General features: G+C 45.6%; 1 protein-coding gene across 12 annotated transcripts in view; it reads right to left on the bottom strand.

Annotated features, from left to right (window-relative positions):
* Ep400 (E1A binding protein p400) overlaps nucleotides 1-22,031 on the bottom strand; it is a 107,016-nt gene that overhangs the window by 75,834 nt on the left and 9,151 nt on the right. For 6 of the 12 annotated variants that reach the window (XM_013503606.1, XM_013503601.1, XM_013503605.1 and 3 more), the window contains exons 3-7: nucleotides 16,807-18,176; nucleotides 14,955-15,065; nucleotides 3,235-3,325; nucleotides 1,633-1,740; nucleotides 780-1,159 (exon numbers count right to left, since the gene is read on the bottom strand). In XM_013503606.1, the coding sequence (XP_013359060.1) occupies nucleotides 780-1,159; nucleotides 1,633-1,740; nucleotides 3,235-3,325; nucleotides 14,955-15,065; nucleotides 16,807-18,141 (2,025 nt within the window). In that variant the 5' untranslated portion in view covers nucleotides 18,142-18,176. The remainder of the gene's footprint in view (nucleotides 1-779; nucleotides 1,160-1,632; nucleotides 1,741-3,234; nucleotides 3,326-14,954; nucleotides 15,066-16,806; nucleotides 18,177-22,031) is intronic. The other 6 variants (XM_013503607.1, XM_013503603.1, XM_013503600.1 and 3 more) reach the window with 5 other exon arrangements.

Consider the following 22,031-nt stretch of genomic DNA (forward strand, 5'->3'; position numbering starts at 1 on the left):
CTTGCTACAAACTTTCCAAATACATACTGAGGTCCAACAGATAAATTCAGGAAGAAGGGCATTTTAAACAAAATGTGTATTAAGCCGGATCAGTGATGCCTCACACATCTGTACTCTACAGGACCCGAAAAAAGAAAAGAAGGTGTGTAGAGGAGGTCTGGTGAGTGGTTAGGAGCATGGCTTTGCCCTCAGACAGAGCAGAGTCTCGCTCCAGCTTGTCACCTTATCATCATGTAACATGGAGCCAAGCCCAGCATCTCCGAGGCTGGTAGAGCTGGGCTCCAGCTGACGGGGCAGTTCACAGTGTGTAAGGGACACACTGCTCTCTGCGGCACGCAGTAACGGGTACTCTGGGGCCCTGTACTAAGGGCATTAATAACAACAGCTTCTTTGTTTTTTGTTATTGAGACAGAGTTTCACTATGTAGTTCAGGCTGGCCTTGAACTCACTATATAGTACAGCCTGGCCTCGAACTCACAATGATCCTCCTGCCCAAGCATCCCAAGTGCTGTGTTTATAGGTGTGCAGGACAGCACCCGATCGGCTATTATTTTAATAATGATTACTATTACTGTATCAGGTGAAATCATATGCCAGCCACCAAATCAACCCAATGTTCTAAAAGGGCAAGCGAAACTGCTATGCTATGAAAGAATGAACAAATCCAATTAGTGCACCACCCTGTCATATGCATGGATGGCAAGTCAATTCCCCAACCTGTTTTCTTTTTTCCTTCTTTTATCTGGCAACTAACAAAACAACAAATGTCTGCAGAGTACCTGGGGCTGGACTGGAAGCTGAGACACTTGTAGCTGCGCCTTCCCAGGCATCGGGGCATGGAGGGCCGGCTGTGCAGGCTGGGAAGAGGGAGTAGGGAGTTGACTGGGAGGTGGGGCGGAGACATGTGGCTGCTGAGTCTTCACTGGGATCTGGAGCTGGCCCTGCGCCTCGACCACCTGCTGCTGCTGTGAGAACTGCAACGCAGAAGGGAGGGCTGCAGCAGGGACGCTGGCCGGGGGCAGCCTGGCGGGCAGCTGTGGCGGCGGGGTATGCAGGCTGGCAGCATTCTGCACGGGGGGGCCTGTGGAGGAGTCATACTGCTGCTGGTTCTGCTTCTGTCCAGTGAGCTGTGTGGCTTGGGGGGTGGGTGGCATCCCGCCTGCAAAACAAGAAAGCCCAGAGCACTGACTTCAGAGCGCAGCCGCTTCCACACGTTCACGAGGAAATGCACTTGACATCCCGACGCCCACTTGAGAACTGCTACACTCAAATGGAACGAGTGTTCTACAGTCTAATGTCGGATGAGCACACAGAAAAGGAAAGAGGCACTCGGCCTTCACAAGTGAGCACCAAGCCAAACGAGCATCCAACAATCACAGGTCACCCACAATAGCAGCAACTCAGAAACACACAGGCGTGAAACTCGCTGGAAAGCACAAGGACAATGAGGGGTTGTGGGTCCCATCTGAGTGGCAAGAACATGTCTCCAGGGGCTTTTCCACAGTGGGTTGAGGGGACTAAGAGGAGCGCCCCAACTTTAGCACTCCCTGGATTGCACAGCCTCTCGGCTGTCAAGGTCTCCGTGCACGCCCTCGCTATGTGCGAACGGCGCTGCTGTCCGCCGGGGCTTACCTTGGACTGTCGGCATTAACTGCTGCAGAGGGACGCCCGCGTTCACCCCTGGGTGCTGGAAAACTACCCCTGGATGACCCACTTCAAGGCGAGGTCGCTTAGACTGCTCTAGAATAATTTTCAAGAAAGGTGCCGTTTCATGTAAAAATAAAACCACAAACGTAGTAGAAAAAACATGTGTTAAGTGTCTTTATAATCTCTGAACGGGGAGGCCTTTCTATGCCATAAAAGATAAAGTTGATAAATAGTTTCTTTTCATTAAAAATTTGCCAATATAAGAAAAAGCATCATTGAAAGGCAAAGGACAGGCAACAACTGACAGACATGGCAACACGCAACAGATGGGCAGGTTTTGAACATTCCAAGAGTGCATGGACAGTCTCAACAACCAGGTGGGCACAATGGGCACAGAACATGAGCAGCTAGCACAGAACAGACTTACAAACAGTTAACAAATATGAGGAGACATTGTGCAGCCTTTTTAAAACCAAAGAAACCCACACCCAAGCAAAAGCTGTAATTTTCACCTTCAGATTACCAGGTTAAAAAGGTACACCACACTAAATAAAATGGCCTGCCAGGAGCTGTGGTACACGCCTCTAATCCCAGCTACAAGGGAGGCCAAGGCAGGAGGATCTCAAGTTCAAGGCCAATCTGGGTAACTAAGCGAGACTATGTCTCAAAGTCAAAAGAATAAGAAGGACTGAGAATGTGGTTTAGCAGTCGAGAGTCCCTGAGCTCAGTCCCCAGCACTGTATCACATAAACTCAGCTAACTAGTAAAATGACCAAACTTCGAGAGAACCAGACACTGCCAAGGGCAGTGAAACTGGCCATGCCCCCCGGATGGGAAGTTAGCACCCCACACCACTACTGCACAGGCGGCAGCTCATTCCTCGGGGCTTTTCCTCTCGACAAGTGGACACATGTCAGACACATTTGAGACTGGATGCTCTGTGGAGTGTGACAAAAAAGGGGCACTAACAAATACTGGTGAGAGCTGACTGGTATGGAATGAATCCTCCATGAGGGAATACTACACAGCCTCCAAAAAGAACCTGGTGCACAGCTTTGAGAGACAGCCATTAATTATTAAGTTAGTATCTTTAAAAAGACGTAACAGTGTGCATGCGAGCACGTCTGAATTTTTTCAGAGTAACACAGGTATAAACAACACTGAGTCTGTGTGAGTCCACGCAGTATGGACAGGAGCTGCTGCTGTGGCTGGGAGCAAGCAGACACCACCCCAAAGGCAGCCTGAAGTGACATCTTCGGAACCTTGAGTCTTTCATCGTGCTTAGAGTGGGAAGGAAAACCAGTTTAAAAAATGACTTCAAAAAGCAGGAGATGCTGCATTCAACTGTATCATGGTGACTGAGGCACCTGAAAATGCCCATGAAAAGCCAAAATGCAACACACCTGATCTGCTGAAAAACGTCAAGTTCACTACACATAAGCATCACATAAATGTTTTGTTCAGCTGATGACCACCAGAAGAAAACTAACTTCGAAAGGAGGAAGAAGCTAAGCTCTCTTGGAGACAGCAGGTGAGGGCGCGGTCACCGCCAGCTGGCTGCCCTGTGAGCCCGGGCCTGGCACATACCTGCAGGTGGCATCACCGGTTGCCTCCGGAAGGGGTCTGCCTCTGTCACAGCACCAGGCCCCGCCACCAGGCTCCCCACCAGTGCCTGCTGCTGGAAACACAAAAAGCAGTGAGATTTCCCTCACTCATGAGCCTGAGAAGACTGAATATCAACTATCACAATGATCCCAAACATTGACCTCATTCCTTTTAATAGGACAAATGTTATCTATTCAGTCTTTAAACAGATATAGGTAATGTATACTTGTGTATGATAAACACTACACAGTTCTAACTTACCTCTGCAGGATAAAAAGGACTTACAAAAGACATCACTCTGGTTTTAAATGGAATTTCAAATCAGCACACATCTGCAGTCCTTGGGTACCTAGCTGGCTCTGCATCGGGTGAAAGACAGCAAGGGGGCTCTCCTGTGAATCCTTGGCTTCTGCTCTGTGACTACAGTCTGGCTGACCAACCCAGTCACACTGAGGGCCCAAACTCACACCAAACACAGCTCAGTAATCCAAGGAAAGTTAAGCTGTCTCCTACTGCAAAACAACACTAAAACCCCCATTAACTAGCAGTCTAACTTGGATCATCAAATTGGAATTTCTTATAGTTAGCAACCTATAGTAGTTACGTGAAATGTGTGTGTTGTGTTACTTAAGTGTTTCAAAGCAAAAGAAGCCCATCTACAAAGGGCCTTGCTACATGGTTCCAAGCACCTGTAGGATGTTCTGGAAAAGGCTATGCATGGGGCATAGATAGGGAGGGGGGTCCTCTGGACCTTCTTTTCAATTCTGCTATGAACCTAAAACTGCTCTAAAAAATAAAATCTTTCGGTCAGGTATAGTGGTGCATGCTTCTAATGCCAGTCTACTCCAGAGGCTGAGGCAGGAGGATCAAAAGTTCAGGGCGTGCCTGGGCAACTCATAAAAAGAGCTAGGTGTATAGCTTGGTGGCACAGCCCTTGCCTAGCATGTACAAAGGGTTCAATGCCTAGTACCACAAAACGAGTATTTTTTAAAAATTTACCTAACAAGCCACTGTGTTATTTTGAAAAGACAGTAACTAGCCCAGTCTCATTGAGAACACTTAATCCCCCATCCCTTCTCCATCAGCATCAGAACTTGGCCACCCTAGCAAACGATCACTACTGCCATTTTGGTCTGGACAGGATTCAATCTGTCCACTCAGCTCAGGGAGGTGTTTAAATCAGAAGCTACAGACATGTAAAGAAAGACACCTGATACCTCAACAAGGGGGGATGGCCTCAAACCACTGCCCTGCAGAACCCTGCACAACCACTCACTGCCAACCATGTAACAGTGTTTGTTCACATACTTGTGAACAGTGCAGTCAGTGTGAAGGCACCCTATTACACTCGGGCAAAGATGAACAAGGAAGAAGCAGGGGACAGAGGGTGGACCAAGAGGGAAGAAGGAGAGAAGGGATGAAGTACAAGACAACATGCTAGCAGTATCATCTCTGTGGCAGGATTACAGGTAATTTTATTTACCTATTTATTTAGGTGGCAGTGTTAGGAATGGAACCCAGGGTCTTCAGTGTGCCAGGCAAGGGCTCTACCACTGAGCTACACCTCACTCAGTGTGGCTAACTTTTAATTTGTACGCAGATTTTCTAAATTTTCCAAATGTGCCATGATGAACATGTACTAATTATATGGTCAGAAAAAGCTATTTTTAATGAAAGACACTCATAAAGGGCATATTCCAGATAACCATAAACTCTAAATGACATGTGAAAAAATGAAGACACTAGTGATGTGGAAGGGGAGTCCACACTTGTGGTAAGATAATGGAGCTCGGAAGGGTGTCCAAGATGGCGGGACAGGGAGGGACGGAACAGTGGCACCCCAACGACTGGCACAATGCCAGGATGAAGGAGCCTGCTGCAGAGGGGAACTGTCTCCCTCCCTGACCCTGGCCAGACACACATGGCACATGAAGACTGAGACACAAAGTAGATGTCAGGTGCCGCCTGCCTCAGGAGCAGGACCACATTCGCAATACCACAGTGAGCTAGGTATTAAAGCAAACTCCTCACAATCCTCCAAAGGAAGACTAACAGAAGCCAGCTTTCAAAATCTAATACAAAATTGCTCAAACTTACAAATAAGCAAGAAAACATGAGCCACACTCAAAAGACAATCAATGGACATCAACCCCAAGACAGCTCACAGCTGGAATTAGCTAGCAGACAAGGACTTCACAGTGGCTTTGACAAGTATGCTTAAGAATATAAGAAAAATACAGTAATGAAGGACAAAGAAGAAATCATGACAGGAAAACAGAAACTACAGAGAGCCAATTAAAGACCCCAGAACTCAAAAACACAACATCTGAAATAAAAACTCCCTGGACATGCTCCACGGCAGCCTAAGGACGCAGAGGAGGCAGCAACCCTGAGACAGAACTCAAAGAGCTGAGCCACGAAGGGCCCAGCTTGGCTCAGGTCATGTAGTGCCCACCTAACAACCCACACATGCACGCGCACTTAATTTTCAAACCTGCCAAAACAATCTGAAGGCAAACAAAAAGTCATTCAATGTGTGGGAAGATGGGTATTCACATGAAGAAACCCACAAACTGAGCTTCACGAACATGCTCCCACTGGCTTGAACCACCAGTGGGAGAAACAGTACAGCCACTCATAAACCACCAGCTCACGAATGTGGGCCCCAGTGTGAACATGCTAAAATCAGAAAGGTCTGTGCCCTGACACTAACAAACGCGCAAGCCCTCCCACAGCAGCTAGGCCTCAGCTGCTGCTCGGCCTGCCCAGGACAGGGCACACAGCTGCCACATGATTGCTCTCTCCCGGCACCCACTGGCAGTAGACACCAACTCTTCATCAGCAGAATGTTTAGTTTTGTATTATTTTGTCAGCATGAAATTATTACTGGTAAAGAAACTAATGCCTTTAAAACACAAGCTTTGGGCTGGGGATTTAGCTCAGTGGCACACGCCTGCCTGGCAAGCGCAAGATCGTGAGTTTGATTCCCGGTACCAGAAAAAAACAAAAAAAAAAAAAAAAATAAAACACAAGCTTGAATGCACCTTGAGACCAAAATGTTACGTAAAATAAATTAGGCATACAAGTTTACTGCACGATTTTTCTTACGTGAGAAACTCAAAATGTAAATAAAGAGCAAAATAAAAGAGCGATAACAGGAAGGAGATTTTTTCAAATGGGAAGGGGAACAAGAAAGAGATGGAAGGAGGAGGGAAGGAGGAAAGGGAAAAGGGATTTTAAAAGGAAAAATGGAAGCAGCTTTTGCAAATGAGAATGAGAACAAGAGTTGGAGGGCGCAGGGTGGGGTTGGAAGGGAAGAGGGTAACAAATAAGTACATGCATGAACTCCCACAAAAGATGTAATCATGTAGTGCAAACATGTAATAAAAATAATACAGTTTAAAAGATAAAAATAAAATACGAACTGGAGAAGCCAGGCATGGTGGCAAACACCTGGGATCCCAGCACTCAGGAGGCTGAGGCAGGAGTACAAATTTGTAATGTCTAGAATGCAGAGTGAATTCAAGGCAAGCCTAGACTACACACTAAATCCTTATGTCAAAATTAATACTTGAAAGAAAGTAAAACACAGAGCTGGGTGTGGTGGCACATGCCTGTAATCCCAGCACTTGGGAGGCTGAGACAGGAGGATCTTTGGGAGTTCAAGACCAGCCTGAGCTACAAACTGGGCTCAAGGCCAGCCTAAGCTGCATAAGGAGACCCTGTCTCCGGGGAAAAAAAAAAAAAAAAAAAAAAAAAAAAAAAGGCAAGAAGATCACTGAGTTCAAGGCCAGCCTGGACTACAAAGTGAAACCCTGCCTCAAAGGGGAAAAAAAAAAAAAAAAAAAAAAAAAAAAACAACCCACGACTTTTAAAGAGAAAATTTGTTTTTGGAGACAGGATCTCCCTATGCAGTTCACGAGGCACACACAGTGATCTCATAGTGAGTTCACAGCAATCCTCCTTCCTCAGCCTCCTGAGTGCTGGGATTACAGGTGTGCGCCACGCCAGGCTGAAAAAACTCTTTTAAAAAGAAAAGGAAAAAAGGAGGAAAGGGGTACAGAAATTTAATTCTGAGTTACTCTTTAAAAGAGATGATGTCAAAAGAGAGCCACAGGCTTAAATACCATTCACAAGCCTGGAAAGTAGAGACAGGTGAAGAAACCAAACTCTCATTCCGCAGGAGACAGCCCAGACAGCAGAAGTGGGCTGAGGTCCTTCTGGAGAAAAATGGAGACCAGCAACAGCTGGCAGCTTCTGGGAACCACATTTCTGCCCAACTCAAAGAAACAAATACTTAGCAAGTAAGCAGCAGGTAGGAGAGCCACGCCCTTTGTAAGACTGGTACTCAGTTACCGAAGGGCAGAACTGGCCACAGGAGGGGGCTGAGGTGTTCAGGAGGACACACATGCACATGTGTAGGTGGGGAGAGGCAACCCCCCACTGCCTCTGTTTCTCGTGGCTTCCAGAAGCCTCCTCAGGATTGAGCGCAGACACAGCTCACCAAGGAGAGCTCAGACAGGAAAACCAGCTGTGGTGCCTTCCCTTTACTACTTTTTTTTCCTGAGATGCTACAGCAAGTTGGGGTTTTTTTTGGTGCTGGAAATCGAACTCAGGACCTCGCACTTACCAGGCAGGTGCTGTGCCACTGAGCTAAATCTCCAGCCCTGTCATTTTAATTTAAACATTCATTGTATTTTTCAATCACACCTCATATATCAAAACAAGATGAGATACCACTTTAATCCTATAAACCTTTACCATACACATAAAAATATGAGCACATACATAAGGTAATATGAAAAACAAATAGCTGTGTTACAGTCCCAGAGACACTGTAACCACAGGAGAGCTTACGAGTAACTGTGTGATACCAGTACTATTCCTGCATGCGGTAACCACACTCCTAACACCATGACAGCCTTGTGAAACAAGACAAAAAAGGACACACATGCAACATTGGAAACTTCAAAATCTATAGTTTGATCAGCAGAGAAACGAGCTGCAAATAAAGCTCACACTAAAGCCATGGTTTTTGTGTGTATGTTCTGGTTTTATTTTTTTGTCTTTTTTTTTTTTCCTTTTTGTCTTTTTGAGACAGGATCTTGCTGTGCAGTTCAGGCTGAACTTAAGCTCACTTTGTAGCCCAGGCTGGCCTCAAACTCACAATGATGCCCGTCTCAGCCTCCCGAATGCTGGGATTACAGGCGTGCGCCACCACGCCCAGCTATGTGTTCTGTTTTTTGAGACACGGTCTCATTATGCAGTTCAGGCTAGCCTCGAATTTATGGCAATCCTCCTGCCTCAACCCCCCAAGTGCTGGGATTACAGCCATGTGCCACCATGCTCAGCTGAAACCTTGTTTAAATCTTCTAGAAACATCAGTATGGCAGCCAAGCCCATAGTACACCAGCAGTAAGGCGCAGACTTAGCAGCACTCCTGACTGAACCCCGAGTGTGCCCACAGCAGCCCTCTAAGCACTAAGGCTCTTGGCGAGGTGCAGTACCCTGAAGGATGCTTCGCAAACAGAGGGGGACCATTGACCAGACAATGTCTAACAGGACTGTGGTTCCTCAAATCAAGGGAGAATGAGCAGCTGCCAACAAAGAATTATTAACAGTAAGTAAAACACAAAACAAGAGCTTGGGGAAGGAAAGGGGAGGAGAGGGGAGGAGGAAAGAGTGTACATTTATTCCAGCTGGCTGACGGCAAAAGAACATGAAAAGTCACTGTTAGGGTGATGAAATTCCAGATAATCATTCATGTTCTTTAACAGAAAATGACTGAAAGATGCTTTCTACTTAGGATGAATCTTCATACACAAATGTGTATCTATTATTTTATATACAACACCTACACATTCAAAATACCACTTGAAAGCTTTTGGAAAGTAATACATATACAATACAGAAAGGTCTGGATTTATTTCTACAGTTTCATTTATTTCTACAGTCTATATGAATTATCCAACATAAAAATTCTAACAGCTGGCTATAAATTAAACCCACACTGAGATTTTTCCCTCCAAAAGAGAGATATTTTTCATTTCAATTTTTTATTTCCTCAGACATCTACTGGTATTTGCCTCAAAAATCTGTAACTCAAACTGGGTGTGGTGGTGCAAGCTCATAATCCCAGCACTCAGGAAGCTAAGGCAGGAGGATCCCTGTGAGTTCTAAGCCATCTTGGACTACACAGTCAATTCAAGGCCAGCCTAAACTACATAGCAAGACCCTGTCTCAAAACAACAACAATCTGTAACTGAAAATGCAGATTCCGCTGTTTCCCTCCTTCGGCCTTTCAAAACATTTTTATAGCTGGGCATGGTGGCACACGCCTGTAATCTCAGAACCTGGGAGGCTGAGGCAGGAAGATCTTTGTGAGTTTGAGACGAGCCTGGGCTACAAAGTGAGCTCAAGGTCAGCCTGAACTGCATAGCAAGACCTTGTCCCCCGCCCAAAAAAAAAAAAAAAGACGAAGGAAGGAAGGGGAGAGGGGTGGAGAAAGAATCCAACTCACTATATTCTACCCAATGTAATTTCTGGCAATCTGGTACATATAACAGTAAATCAGTAGTTCATTTGTACTGCAAATATCTTTTTGATGTATCTGTACCTACTACTCCTTGCCTGCCACTGACCCACAGTTCTTCAGCAAATATCAACATGACCTATAAAGACACTAATATATTACAGTAGTGACAGGAAAGAGGTCTACTAATAAGTTTTCTACCAATCTTCAATTTAAACTCATTACAACAAGCACATAAATAGCAGAATCAAATTATTATTCCCCACAAAAAGAAACCAGGACCCTTGGAGAAATATCCGACTTCAGAGCCAGACCAAGGCACATACACAATGAATTTTAGTGTAGTCTGTGTGACAGGGACATGTCAAAAGTACAGTGGAGTTTGGTTAAGGGGCTTCCATGGGTCCACACCAGACAACTTCAGCATGAGAATATCAAGAGAACAACAGAGAGGGGTGGGGCAGCAGAGGGCCTGGCAAGGAGCACCAGGCATGCTTATACAGTGATGAAAATGGAACACCAAGACTGTCATGTGGGTGACATGGGTACACGTGTTTGTCAAAACTCAGCAAATCTAATGCAGAAGAGCTACACAATCCCCGTTTGTAAATCCTATCTCAATTCAAAGTAATTCCATTTTTACAGATTGAAGAAGAAAAGTCACAAGACTGGCATGGTGGTGCCATCCTTCAGGGTACGGCACTGGCATGGTGAAATCCCAGCTCTCAGAAGGCTAAGGTAGGAGGACCAGGAGTTTAAGGCCAGCCTAGGATACACTGCAAATTCAAGGCTAATAATATATTAGTGCACTAATATATTGTGTAATATATTAGTGTAATAATATATTAGTGTAATAATATATTAGTGTGATAATATATTAGTGTAAATTAGTGTAATGTATTAGTGCCTAGACTATACTATATAGCAAAACCCTGTCTCAGAAAAAAAAAGAAAAATCAGGCCAGGGATATATAGCTCAGTGGTACAAGTGCCCTCCTGGCAAGCACAGGGTCCTCGGTTCGAGTCCTGGTATAAAAAAAAAATCATAAATCATATCAATAGCAGAGAAATAGCATTAACAAAATTCAACAACTGCTGGTGACACAGGACATGTGCAACCCACAGCTCCCACCACATCCTGGTGAAGGACCAGTGCTCACAAGAACAGAAAGGCTGGCTGGCTGCACTACTCCTGGTCTTCAGCACCACACTGGAAGCTCCTGCCTAGACCACAAAGCAAGGGGAAGGAACAACAGAGATATGACTAGGAAAAGAAACACAAGCCCTGGTTTCCTTGCAAACATGATTCTCTATGCATGGACTCTAAAACAGTAGCTCCTAACACCAATGAGTTTAGCAAGGTTGCAGAACACAGGTTCAAATAATACACTATATTTCTAAATACTTGCAGCATACAGGTGAAAATTATTTTTTCATTTTAAGTACTATTTATGGCACCACAAAAAACCGGTATATGTAAGCATAAATCTAACAAAGTATGTATATAAGATTAGTATACTGAAAGTTTCAAAATGCTGATATAAGACATCAAAGACATGAGCAAATGGAGAGAAGCCCACACTTAAGGACCAGCAGACTCGTTATGTGAACATACCACCTCTCCCAAGCTGGTCAACAGCTGCCATGCAGCCCTCACCAAGACCCCAGCACAGTCTCTGCAGAGGCCCACAGCTGATTCTGAGCTTTCAAGGGGAAAGAAACCAGAATGACCAGAACAGTCCTGAGAAAGAACAACACTGGAGAATACACTCTGCCTCAAGGCTGACCAGGAAGCCACAGCAGCCAAGATGGCACAACAGTGGCAAGAGGCCAGAGGGGACCAGCAGAGGACAAGACCCAGGAACAGAGCCACACCCAGGCGGCCAACTGACTTCTAGACAGAGACACAAAGTCAATCGAGAGGGTAGGACACTCAATTCAGGCTGGCCTCAAACTTGCAATGATCCCCCTGCGTCAGCCTCCCAAGCACTGGGATTATAGGCGAGTGCAGGCATGTGCCACCACACCCGGCTAAGACAGTCTTTTCAAGACATGGCTCAGGACACGACTGTGCAAAAAATGCAAAATATGCAAAAGATGAACCATTACCTGTATTTGTCACATTACACATAGTTTAACTGAAAATGGATCACAAGCCTAGATGTAAACCTATAAAACTTCCAGCAAGGCAGAATGGCACACGCCAGTATTCCCAGGTACTTGAGAGGCAGAAGCAGGAAGATTATACTTTTAAGGCCAGCCTAGGCAATGCAGCAAGACCCTGTCTCAAAATTAAAAAAAAAAAACAAAAAAACAAAACAAACAAACAAAAAAAACCATGGGCATGGTAACTCACATCTGTCATCTCAGCATTTGGGAGGCTGAAGCAAGAGGATCACTGTTGAGTTCAAAGCCAGCCTGGGCTACGCAGTGAGTTCAAGACCAGCCTGAACTACACACAGGGACACCCTACCCTAAAAAAAGAAAAAAAAAAGGCTGGGCCAGGCAGTGGGGATGTGGCTCAGTACTTCCTGGATTCAATCCTCACTACCACTGAAAAAGGAAAAAAGTATAAAACTCCCAAAGAAAACACAGGAACCAAGAGTTCTTAGATATATCAGACACACAATCCATTTAAAAATTGATAAGCTGTACTTCATCAAATTTAAAACATTTGCTCTACAAAAGACAGCACTGAGAAAGAAACAGACAGGGGGAAAACTTGCAAATTTCATGTCTGACAAAAAACTTGATTTTCGTATTATGCAAAGAACTTTCAAATGCAACAAGAAAATAAAATTCAATAAAAAGTAAGTGAGCCACAAACAATTACTTCATAAAAGACACACAAACAGCCAAAGATTGCAAGCAAAGACACTCATCAGACTCAGTGACACAACACACTGAAACAGGTGCATACCTATCAGTGTGACCCAAACAGAACCCTGACAACAAGCAACAGCAAAGAGGAATGACAGCAAGGAAGCATGCCACACCACTGCAGGACACCAACCAGCAAGGCACTCTAGAAAAGCTGGCTATTTCCTACCAACATGAACATGCACGTATGTGACCCAGCAATCAGACAACTAGGTATTTATGCAAATGAAATCAAAGTCCAAGTTTATTCAGAAAACTATGAGAGCAATTACAGTTGCTTTATACATAAATCCTAAATGGAAGCAACCCAAGATCCTCCGAAAGGTGAAAGATGAAGAAGCATGACTTGCCCAGGCAATGAGGCACCAAAAGAACTGTAAATGCAGCAAACCACACCATCTGCAGTGCACCACGCAGAGCAAGAGCCCCAACTCCAGTCTGCAGAAGGCGCACAGTCACAGAGCTAGAGAACAGGGATGGGAGTGACAGGGCTGAATCCAAGGAGATGACCAGGCATGGGTGACACAGTTGTTCTGTGTTTGACTGTCGTGGTGGGGATTACATGGCTCTATCAGTCTGTCCAAACTCATACAAGTACAGACCAAAACTCAATTTTACTGAATGTAAATAAGTTTAAATAAAAACAAATAAATACTTACGAGTGACACATGACCTACCAGATTAAGTATCCATACATAAGAGTATCAAATGAAGGAAAAAGGAAGCTCATCATTATAGCAGATAAGCATGCATGCTAGGAATGATAGAGGATAGAAAACCACATCGGCAATAACTGATTCAGACACAGCTCATCAACTGACACTAGAATCAGTGAGTAATGGGATGATGCTTAATGAGAGACGGGACATTTACAGTCTCAAAGTGTCATCATTCACAGAAGAAAAAATAAATGACTATCTACCACACAGGTCTTGTGGACACCATTTTAGCCAAGTGCTCAAAGCATCACCAGCCTTGGGACAAAGTGGTATCATGGTCTCTTGATATGATACACTCAGATGGCCACATCTTAACTTCTGTGGCATTCTTCTCAAAACAATGACTGACCCAGTGCTCGGGAAGCTGAGACAGGAGGATTACTGCAAGTTAGAGAACAGCCTGGGTGAGCTCAAGGCCAGCCTGAACTCCACAGCGAGACCCTATCTCAAAAAAGACAAAACAAACAAACACACAAACAAACAAACGAACAAAAGACTGAATACAGCCCTGGTGAACATCAGACAGTCCCACACTTCAGAATGTCTACAAAATAGCTGTTCTGCACTCTTGGGAAACATCAAGACGATCAAAGATTGAGACAATGGCCGAGACTAAAGACCATAGAGGCATGAAGACTAAACCCCTGAGATACTAGACAGGATCCTGGGCTAGGGGAAGGACTATAACAAACAGCTTCAGAACAATAGATGGAATTTGAACATACACTGTGGACTGCTGTAAAATGTCCTGGCTTTGACGGATATACGGGGGTTAGGTAAGGTAACATCCTTATCTACTATGTGTTGAAGTAATTAGGGATAAAGGGCCATTATGTGATGTCACATGTATGTATGAAAGAATGAGACTAGTGCAAACAGGCCAAAAAGTCAACAATTGAAGGATTTAAACTGGGTATTAGGAGTTTCTTGTATGCCTATTATAACTTGTACATACGTGTGAAATTACATCAAAATTAAAAAGAATAAACAAAGCATAAAAAATATCACCAAAGATAAAACTGCTTTTAGAACCCAGCAGAATCTATTCCAAAACTACTCAACTCTGCCAAAGTCTTACACCCTGGCCTCACTACAGTGCACTTGCTGAGCTCCACTGGGAAGCCTAGGCCCTCGTGCCGTCAGGGGTCACATCAGCATTTCCTCTAGCTAAGGAATGCACCAAATCATCATCTGCTAAAATCTGTTCTTGTTCTGTTTTGCACTGCCCTCAAAATACAATAGAAGACAAAAGAAAGAATGAACATTTAAACACAGCACACAAGGAACCCTGAGCGTACAATCAACAGGACTCGCAGATTAGATGACATGCACACTAAAAGCTACTACAATACTGCAGGTGTGTGAAAAAATAATGCAGTAAGCTCTGTGTGGTCACTGATTCATGCAATTTTATAACTGTGTATGTAAAAGAAGGCTTTTTTACCTTTTAAAAATAAGGAATGGGCTCTGGAAAAAAAATGCCAAAGAGCAAATAGTAAATTGAAGTTTGAAATATCTGGATGAAGGAAACGTTTGGGATGAGACTAAAGTTTAGAACCATCGAAAAGTACCTGAAATGGTTGCTGCTGGGATGAAAAAGCAGCAGAAACCTTTGGCGGAAGCTGGGTTGCTATAGCAACAGGAGTCCCAGTCTGCCCATCCTTGCCTGTCACAACCTTTACCTGAGAGAAATATTTTGAGAAAAAAAGCAACATAATTTTTAAGACTGCTCAAATTGTGTTAGAATTTCATTGCTGTCAGCTCACTGATTCAGGTGTTTAAAAATGAAATGTTTTGCCATCACATCCTGTAAAAGGACAATGAACTGACAGATTTATAATATAACAGCTGCCAATCTTCAGAAATTCCAGTTTAGGTCAAAGGAAACATCCTAGATTCTGAACCTTCAAACTTTGAAGTGGGAATGGCAGACTCCAGTAACAAAGCCCTGAGGCTTCCCGGGGCGTCTTTACCTCAGCATTGTTACCTATCTCATGTGAGTCAGGAGGCAAAGGTCTACTGCAGCAGGAAGCTCAAAAGGGGATTTACTTTTCTTCCCACATGCAGATCAGGTGACTGAGCTAACAGAAAACACTGGTATAAAGAGAACTGAACTTCACTGTTTCATGACAATAAAGGGGAAGTCCTTGAAATAGTCATATAGACCTGAAAAACAGAAACAATCCATCCTGGGAAGGGTGCTGAAGAAGACACAGATGGCAAAGCCACAGATACATCCATAGATGCCAGTGAGGATGCTGGAGCAGAGAGACAAGCTTTTGCTCACCAAAAGCTGGTTTCTTTGCACAAGGGCTGACAAAGATTTCAACTGTTTTGGCTCTATCATAAAACATAAGCTCCACCAACATAGTGTACACAACACAGAGGCACAAATTACAGTGCATTACAGTACAATTCTCTGTCACCCTGGTGTTAGGAAGCACAAATATGAAGACCTTGGGAATGACTACGGTGTGGGATTTACTATGTACCTATTCGAAGCACCAAAACATAAACTGTCTATAAAAGATTCTATCTATCTGAAGTATCACTTAATAGGTATCTGCAGAAGTGTGGATTCCAAATATGAACTCAAACCTAAAACTACTTCTAACAATGGGGAAAAAAATTTCATTTCTTTGCCACAATAACTATTATCTTAATTATGAAGATCTTATATAAATCCAGGTGTGGTAACAGACACCTGTAATGCCAGCACTCTGGGAAGCTGAGGCAGGAGAAATCCATGTTCAAGCCTAGCCTGAGCAACTCAGTGAGACCTTGTCTCAAAAAATAAAGAAGGGCTGGGAATACAGCTCAGTATGAAGGCCCTGGGTTTGATCCCTGGCACTGTAAAATGAAACAAACAAGCGAATAAATAAAAAAAAACTCATCAAATATATTTAGTGATTTATAATTTTGGCTGCTGATTTAAACTCCTTGTTAAAAACGACACTGGCAATTTTTATGAACAGAGCTACATAAGTGCTATTTGAAACTTGGAAACCAGGTGACAGGTGCCAAGCCTTACACCTTCAGCAGAACCTTCCCTGACTGCTGCAGCAGGACTGGTAACAGCCATCAGTGTCCACCAGGCCCACCCAGGCAAAGGAGCAAACTGGACCACACTGGCTAAGCTGTAGCCCTGAGACAGGCCCTAGTTCCCAGTGACAGCTCCTGGTGCTGACGACACCAGTCACATCCCCCTTGTGCACCCTCTTCCCAACAGTTGTATGGGAATAGCTTTTCCTTGCCACAAAGGGAGAAGAAAAACACGTTCTCTACCTTACCCCTCCATCAGACCCTGATGAACCCAAAATCTGTGCAACACTCCAGGTTTGAGAGTTACTTTTCAACCTGCTGCTGCACAGTTCTAATCTGCTTCATACAGATCTTCTATACTATTAAGCTGTTGTTTCTTACCTCATCGTTGATAACCTCAGATTTTTCCTCCTCCTCCTCCTCTTCCTCTTCTTCCTCCTCAATGTCCAAATCGTTCTGCCTAAGATACGCTTGCAACGGAGCATAATGTTTCTTCTTAAAGGCTAGGAAATCCATCATGTTCCCCTGAAGATGTTGTAAGAAAAACAGTTCGATCAGATACTCCTTGAAGGCCTCCCTGAGCACCTCCATCTCCTTGTAGTGGTAGTCCAGGCACTGCTTCCGCATCTGCGCCATCTCCTGGGAGGCTGGAGGGATCTCCTCCAGCTTCTTGGGTGCCTTCTTCACTCCTGAACTGCCCGAAGACCCAAGGGGTAGGCTGGAAAGGCCTGGGGCCATGGTAGTTCTGGACGGGCTGGTGGGTGGTGGAGGGGACGTCATTCCAAATGCTGAGGGCCCCCCGACCCCAGGGAGCAGCATGCCAGGAGCCCTCTCGAATCCCATAGGTCTGCTCAGTGGCTGTCCCTGCAGCACCTGCTGCTGCTGCTGGATCAACTGGCCCTGAATGATGCTGCTAATCTGGGGTGGTAGGCTCGCCGTGGTGATGTGGCCTGGACTGGCCAGGGGCTGCAGGCTGGCCCCACCTGCAGCCGCAGGACTCTGGGGCCCCAGATGGTGAATAGTGCCTCCCGACTGTGCATGTGGTTGGGACAGTCTCCGTTCACGGGCCACAATAGGAGCCCCTGCATGCTGAAGCTGAACCTGGGCTCCCTGAGCCATTGGGGCGAGGCCTGGTGCCTCCTGAAACACAAAGTGCCCGCCACTGGATGGGCTCAAGCTGATCTGCCTCACAAGCACACTGGCGTCCACAAAGCCTCCAGTGGGGCTGCTGCTACATATGCCCAGCCCTGGGCCCGGGGCCCCAGCACGCACACTCTGCAGGGCCTGCCCAGGCCCCGGGCTGGGCTGTGTGGGGCTCTGCGTCTGGACCTGCTGGGACAGGGGGGAGGTAACTTGGATGTAAGATGGGGAGCCATGCTCAAACCGCCTCTGCTGTGCACTGAACTGGAAGCCTGGCGAGGTGGGGCTGGGCAGTGGCAGTGGAGCCAGTGTGATCTGCTGGTTTCCTCCCACGACAGGACCGACATTCTGCAGGGTGATGTTCACGTTCTGCCCAGCCACGGGGCTTCTGCTCATCAGCTGCTGTATCTGGTAACCAGGGGACTGGGGTGCAGATGGACTGGCTGATGGAGCAAAGGGTGCCGCAGGGGATGGGGGCAGGTTTGGATGAGCCGGCTGCTCTTCCTCGCTGCCTGTAAAGGACCTGGACCTCTGCAGCGGATGCTGGACATTCTGAGGACCACTGCCATGGTGCATTATCACCTCCCTTTGCTATCCCACGTAATATTCTCCTAGGAAATCAAAATTAAAAGCAAGTTACTGGGAAGCAGATAAAATTGCTTGATTACCAGTTAGTACAATTACCACCTGCCAGCCATGGAAGCTACTCCAAAGGTACATGCCCACTGGCATGTGATTCAGACCACAGGACATCTTACTAGTGAACCTCAAACAGTGTGCAGGAGCCTACCTACATCTTACCCACAGACTGCTTTCTTTCTCTTTCCTCCATCATCCAAGATGCCAAAAGGAAAAAAGGGCAAAGGAAGCAGGTGGCACTGGGCTGGGGTCGTGAAGAAGCACAAGACCAACAAGGTAATTTGATAATAGCCTGAGGATTTTAGCAGTGAACAGGACATTGAGCTCAAAAGGAACTACACTCACTATGTCCAATGATCCTGCTACACCCAGCTGCAGCACCAAAGGGCTCTCCTTTAAGATGGCTGACAGTGCCTCCTGCAACTCACTGTCTCCAGCCTTGTACACCCAAAGAGCCACCTACCTGCCTGAGCTGGCCCCAGAGGACAGGCCTGAGATGGAGCAGACAGATAGCCTGGGCAGGGAAGGAAGCTGCCAGCAAATAAAACAGCCCCACCAAGGGACAGCCAGTCCTCAGAGCAGGGGTCAACACGCAGAAGGGGCCCACCAAGGAAGGACAGGGTGGAATGGGATTCACCAAGGATCAGATCAGGCCAGCTCTGCAACCTCTGCAGGGAGGGGGACAGAACGTGGGGAGCACTATGCAGGGAAGTCCACAGGCATGAAAGTCATTTTCTCCCCATAAGAAACAATGGTGAAAATGTAGCGACAGATGGTAACCAGCACCCAGCCCAGAACCAAGTTCCCAGGAGACGTAAGACAATGCCCCACAAAAGGGCAGCTGCTCCTCAGAGCCAAACAACTGGAATGAAGGAGAAGCAGAGCGAGGAAACCTGAACCCTGAAGGGACTAAACTGCACACTGTGGATGCCAGGCTGAGCAAGTTCTACCGTACAGCTGCTCCAGCCCTGTCAGGGACACCCAGCTCCTTGCCTTCCTGGGGTTCCTGATACCCCAACCCTGACCAGACAGTGATCAAAGGGCTTCGTCCTGCTCCTCCAAGACAGACAGAGCCCCTTTACATCTTAAGGGCATCACTGCTTATGAAAAAATGGACCAGGGATAAAGAAATCATGAACCTGAAGGAGCTACAAAATGTATAGGGCTCTTGCAGTCCCAAATCCCAAGTTGAACTGTGACACAATGAAATCAAAATTACACAATTTACAAATGCACAAGTATATTCCTAGCACACATCACAAACAAGTGTGAATTTAAACTAGGAGAAGAAAGGCATGGTCTGACCAGACCATGAGTCCCTGAAGACGGAGCTGCAAATACAGGCCAGCTCAGCCAACTGCCTGGAAAGAAAGAACATGGAGAGGAAGAGCCTGTGCCACCCACCTAGGCCACCCCACACTCTGCCCCTATGCTGTGCGGCTATGGGGACCCCTGCCATGCTCAGCTCCCTCCTTGACTTCTTAAAGCAAACATTATGAGGGGAGGTGAGAGCCAAACAAAAGACAGAGCTGACACATGCAGGTGTGGTTGGGTTACACGTAGAACACCCTAGGGCATCAAGGCCACCAGTGGGAAAAGAAACCCACAAATGTGGTGGTTCTTAAGCTGGGTGTGGGGGCGCATGCCTGTAATCCCAGCACTCGGGTGGCAGAGGCAGGAGAATCGTTGCGAGTTTGAGGCCAGCCTGGGCTACACAGTGAGCTCAAGGCCAGCCTGAAATGCACAGCAAGACCCTGTCTCAAAAAGACAAAAACAAACGAACGAACAAATATGGTGGTTCTTTTAAGATCTGACACATCCATGTACTAATTCTCCATAATAAATGTATCCATTATGTATGGCAAATGTGTACTAATAAAAAATAACTAAAAATAAAGAACATGATTATTCACAAAACCAGGGGAAAGTAAGAACTGGGGATAAAATGGTTTTTTTTTTTTTTTTTTTGTTTTTCTCCGGTACCAGGAACCGAACTCACAACCTTGCGCTTGCCAGGCAGGCGCTTTTGCCGCTGGGCTAAATCCCCAGCCCCTGGGGATAAAACGTTGTAATGCACTAATATATTCAGACAATTAAACATACTTCATCTCAAATCATTTCAAAACAAATGAAAAATTTTTAGAAGCCAACACTCCACCTTTTATATTAAATGCAAAAAAACTTCTGGGCGTGGTGGCACACGCCTGTAATCCTAGCACTCGGGAGGCTGAGGCGGCAGGATCGTTGTGAGTTTGAGACCAGCCTGGGCTACAAAGTGAGCTCCAGGCCAGCGTGAACTGCATAGTGAGACCCTGTCTCAAAAAGACAAATAAATAAATAAACATTAAAAAAAAAAAAACTACGCTGTGTGAGGAAGACGCCGCGTTGGATCCCACGCGGACCACGGCAGCCCAGCCCAGGGCTGGGCCCGGACGAGGAGCTGCTGGGTGGGCAGGATCTGGTTCTGACTGCATTAATAAATCCGTGGAATGTGGAAAAAAGAAAACCAAAAAACAAACCTAAAACAACTTTCTGAACAGTTTTTTTAAAAAAAGAAAGAAAACAAAGCCTACAAAGGCAAATACTAAGTCTTGGAAGGAAATTCAATTTCCAATCTTAAAAATAAAAAAGCTGTATCTGAAAAGAAAGATTTGAAGACAAAATTTTTCAGACACTGAAAATTCAGAAGAGCCAAGGGTAGACCTCAGTAGCATAGTACCACGCCAGCCTGCACAAGGCTCTGGGTGCAATCCCAGGAAGTACCATAAGAGAAGGTAGGCAAGCAGGAAGGAAGGAAGAAATCAACAATAACTCATGGAAACATAATACCAGACATCTCAGAAAAGACATGTGGAGTGAGGGTTAGACACAGCTGTCAGCAGCACATTAGAAAGCACTCAAAAAGTTGCTAAGAACACTAACTCCAGCAGAAAACAGACCAGAACAGACAATCTGCACAAGAAAAATATCAATCAATTTAACCGTTCAGCCAGGCTTGGTGGCACATGCCTATAATTCCAGTACTCAGGAGGCTGAGGCAGAACTGCTGAAAATTCAAGGCTAGCCTGGGCTACATAATGAGTTCAAAAAAAAAAAAGGAAACAAAAACAGTTAAACAGTTCATAAAATCTGGGCCCCTTCCACCTGCCACTAACAAACACAACACGAAGTACTTCTCCAGCCCCTGTGAGCAAGATCCCTGGCTCTCTACCTCCTCTTGTTGCAAGGGTGTGGCTGAGAGGCAGGATGGGGAGCAGGGAGCTCACAACCCAAAAACATCTCTCGGAATCTGAGGTGCAGACAGCAGTGGGGAAGTGAGGGAAATCAAGATGACCCATCACCTTTGACCCAGTAACCCTACTTCTGAAAATCTATCGTGGGTAGATTAACCCATCAATTAAAAACACTACACATAGCCAGACGTGATATACCCTGATAATCCCAGTACTTGGGAGGCTGAGGCAGGGAGACTGAGTTTGAGCCCAGCTTGGGCAACTTAGTAAGATCTTGTCTCAAAATGTAAAATAAAAAGAGCTAGGGATCTCCACAGTTGGTGGGAGTGTAGACTGGTACAACCACTGTGGAAATCAGTGTGGAGATTCCTCACAAAATGAGGATTAGAGGTCCCATTCAACCCAGCTACTTCCCTTCCGGGTATTTTTCCAGAAGAACTGAAAACATACCACAGTGATATATGTGCACCCATGTTTATAGCAGTTCAATTTGTCATAGCTAAATCCTGGAAACAACCCAAATGCCCATCAACTGAGGAATGGATAAAAAAAGGATGTATTTTTATACAATGGAGGACTACTCAGCCATAAAGA

This window comes from Chinchilla lanigera, unplaced genomic scaffold (assembly GCF_000276665.1).
Source record: "Chinchilla lanigera isolate Chin_1 unplaced genomic scaffold, ChiLan1.0 scaffold00081, whole genome shotgun sequence".
In the NCBI taxonomy this organism is placed as follows: domain Eukaryota; kingdom Metazoa; phylum Chordata; class Mammalia; order Rodentia; family Chinchillidae; genus Chinchilla; species Chinchilla lanigera.